Source organism: Mauremys mutica, chromosome 13 (assembly GCF_020497125.1).
Source record: "Mauremys mutica isolate MM-2020 ecotype Southern chromosome 13, ASM2049712v1, whole genome shotgun sequence".
Taxonomy (NCBI): Eukaryota; Metazoa; Chordata; order Testudines; family Geoemydidae; genus Mauremys; species Mauremys mutica.
The window spans coordinates 42,777,759-42,780,041 of NC_059084.1; the positions used below are offsets into that span (position 1 = coordinate 42,777,759).

Consider the following 2,283-nt stretch of genomic DNA (forward strand, 5'->3'; position numbering starts at 1 on the left):
ATATAGCCATATACACCTTTATGTCGATATAACGCTGTCCCCGGGAGCCAAAAAATCTTACCACATTATAGGTGAAATCATGTTATATCAAACTTATTTTGATCCACTGGAGTGTGCAGGCGTGCCTCCCCGGAACACTGCTTTACTGCATTATATCCGAATTTGTGTTATTACGGGGTGTGTTATATTGGAGTAGAGGTATAGCTTATCATAAAAATGAAATTTGGGAAGCTCAAATCCTCTCTCATTTTCACTAATTGTGTACCAGTATCAGAGGAGTAGCTGTGTTAATCTGGATTTGTAAAAGCAGCAAAGAGTCCTGTGGCACCTTATAGACTATCAAACGTATTGGAGCATGAGCTTTCGTGGGTGAATGCCCACTTCGTCGGATGCTCCCACGAAAGCTCATGCTCCAATACTTTGTTAGTCTATAAGGTGCCACAGAACTCTTTGCTGTATACCAGTGCATCTCCAGTGAATGGAGAATTAGCCCCCTTGATTGCAATGGAGTTAAGCCTGATTTAAGCCTGTGTGAGTTAAAGGGTTATCAAGTCCTTTATTTTTTGCATCTTGATTCCACCTAAATATACATATTATTATGTCATGTTTTGGATTATATATATTCTATATATTATATATACTATAAATGTCCTATACTGCAATAGATACATTTTGCAAAATTAGTGCAGAGAGTGGAATCTTGATTCCTAATAAGACTTCTGGTGTATGAAAGAAGTTTGAGATCATACTGTGAACTCCTAATTCATGTAGTTTATATAAATATTCTAACAGACTTCATGTGCCTCTATTTAAGAACATCCAGGATGTTATTTTTTCCCTTCTACAATCAAATGTCGGGAGAATATAGACTGCTTATCTCAGATGGTTTATTGTGCTAATATATTTTAATGTAGCTCAGTTTTATATATGCTTTGTGAAAGGTCTAGAATATCACAAAGATCTCTCTCTCTCTCTCTCTCTCTCTCTGTCAGTCTAGATTCTTCAGTTGCCATGTTGCTAGTTTTTACAATACCTGACAAAAAATTAAATCTTTATTCTTACAGAAGGAACACTCAAGCAATGGAACCCAGTAACCACACCAGGGTGACTGATTTCATCATGCAGGGTCTCTTTGACCACCCTCAACACCCACGGCTGATCTTTGGCCTATTCCTCTGCCTTTATATGACTGCCATCATGGGTAATTCATTGATCATTGGGGCTATTGCCATCCACCCACCTCTCTACACTCCCATGTACTTCTTCATTGCCAATTTAGCCCTGGTTGACATTTTGTGCACTTCCTCAGTCCTACCGAAAATGCTGAAAAACCTGTTGCAGGAGAAGAAAACCATCTCCTTTGATGGCTGCATGGCCCAGCTCTTTGCCTTTACTTTGTCATCAGGGACAGAGCTTGTGCTTCTCACTGCTATGTCATATGATAGGTATGTTGCCATCTGCCACCCCTTACGCTATGTCAATCTCATGAGTAAGGACATTTGCATCAGTTTAGCAGCTGATGTCTGGGCTGTTGGTACCATCAATTCATTGGTGCACACATTACTCATGCTGCGCCTGGATTTCTGCGGACCCAACCTAATCCAGCATTTCTTCTGTGAGATCCCACCAGTGTTGGCACTCTCTTGCAGCTCCACCTATCTCAATGAAATCATGATCTTCATGGCTGACATCTTCTTGGCAATGGTGAACTTCCTGCTGACCACCGTGTCATATAGCTTCATCATCATCGCCATCTTTAAAATCCAGAGCTCCAAAGGGAAGCAGAGAGCCTTCTCCACCTGCTCCTCCCACCTGCTCGTGGTCTCCTTGTACTACTCCACCATAATCTACACCTACATCCGGCCCACTTCAAGTTACTCGCTGGATAAGGACAAGATGGTGGCCATAATGTACACCCTAGTCACTCCCACCCTGAACCCTGTGATCTACAGTCTGCGCAATAACGAGATCAAAGTGGCCATAAGGAAAATCCTTCCCTTTACCACAAAATAGCATTTTTTCCAAGAGTGAACCTGATTCTCACCTGCCTTGTCCCTTGTAGGCCAGGTCCAAATGTGATGTAAATTTTCATAGAACTAAGGATTTCAATAAACATACATTTGCGCTCTGGTACATTCACTATAATGGAATTACAAAAAATGTATACCAGCTGGGGATGTGTTTCACTGACTGCAGTAGGGCTAGGCTGAGGATCACACCCCACTGACATTGGTGGAACTATGTTGAGTCACACTAGCTGGACTGTGGCACATGGGACACTAG

At 41.8% G+C, this 2,283-nt stretch overlaps 1 protein-coding gene across 1 annotated transcript; it reads left to right on the forward strand.

Annotated features, from left to right (window-relative positions):
* Positions 1-1,080: 1,080 nt before the first annotated feature.
* LOC123348740 (olfactory receptor 13A1-like) lies at positions 1,081-2,013 on the forward strand. Its single transcript, XM_044986360.1, has one exon. It carries the CDS (start codon positions 1,081-1,083, stop codon positions 2,011-2,013), a length of 933 nt encoding a protein of 310 aa, XP_044842295.1.
* Positions 2,014-2,283: the final 270 nt, after the last annotated feature.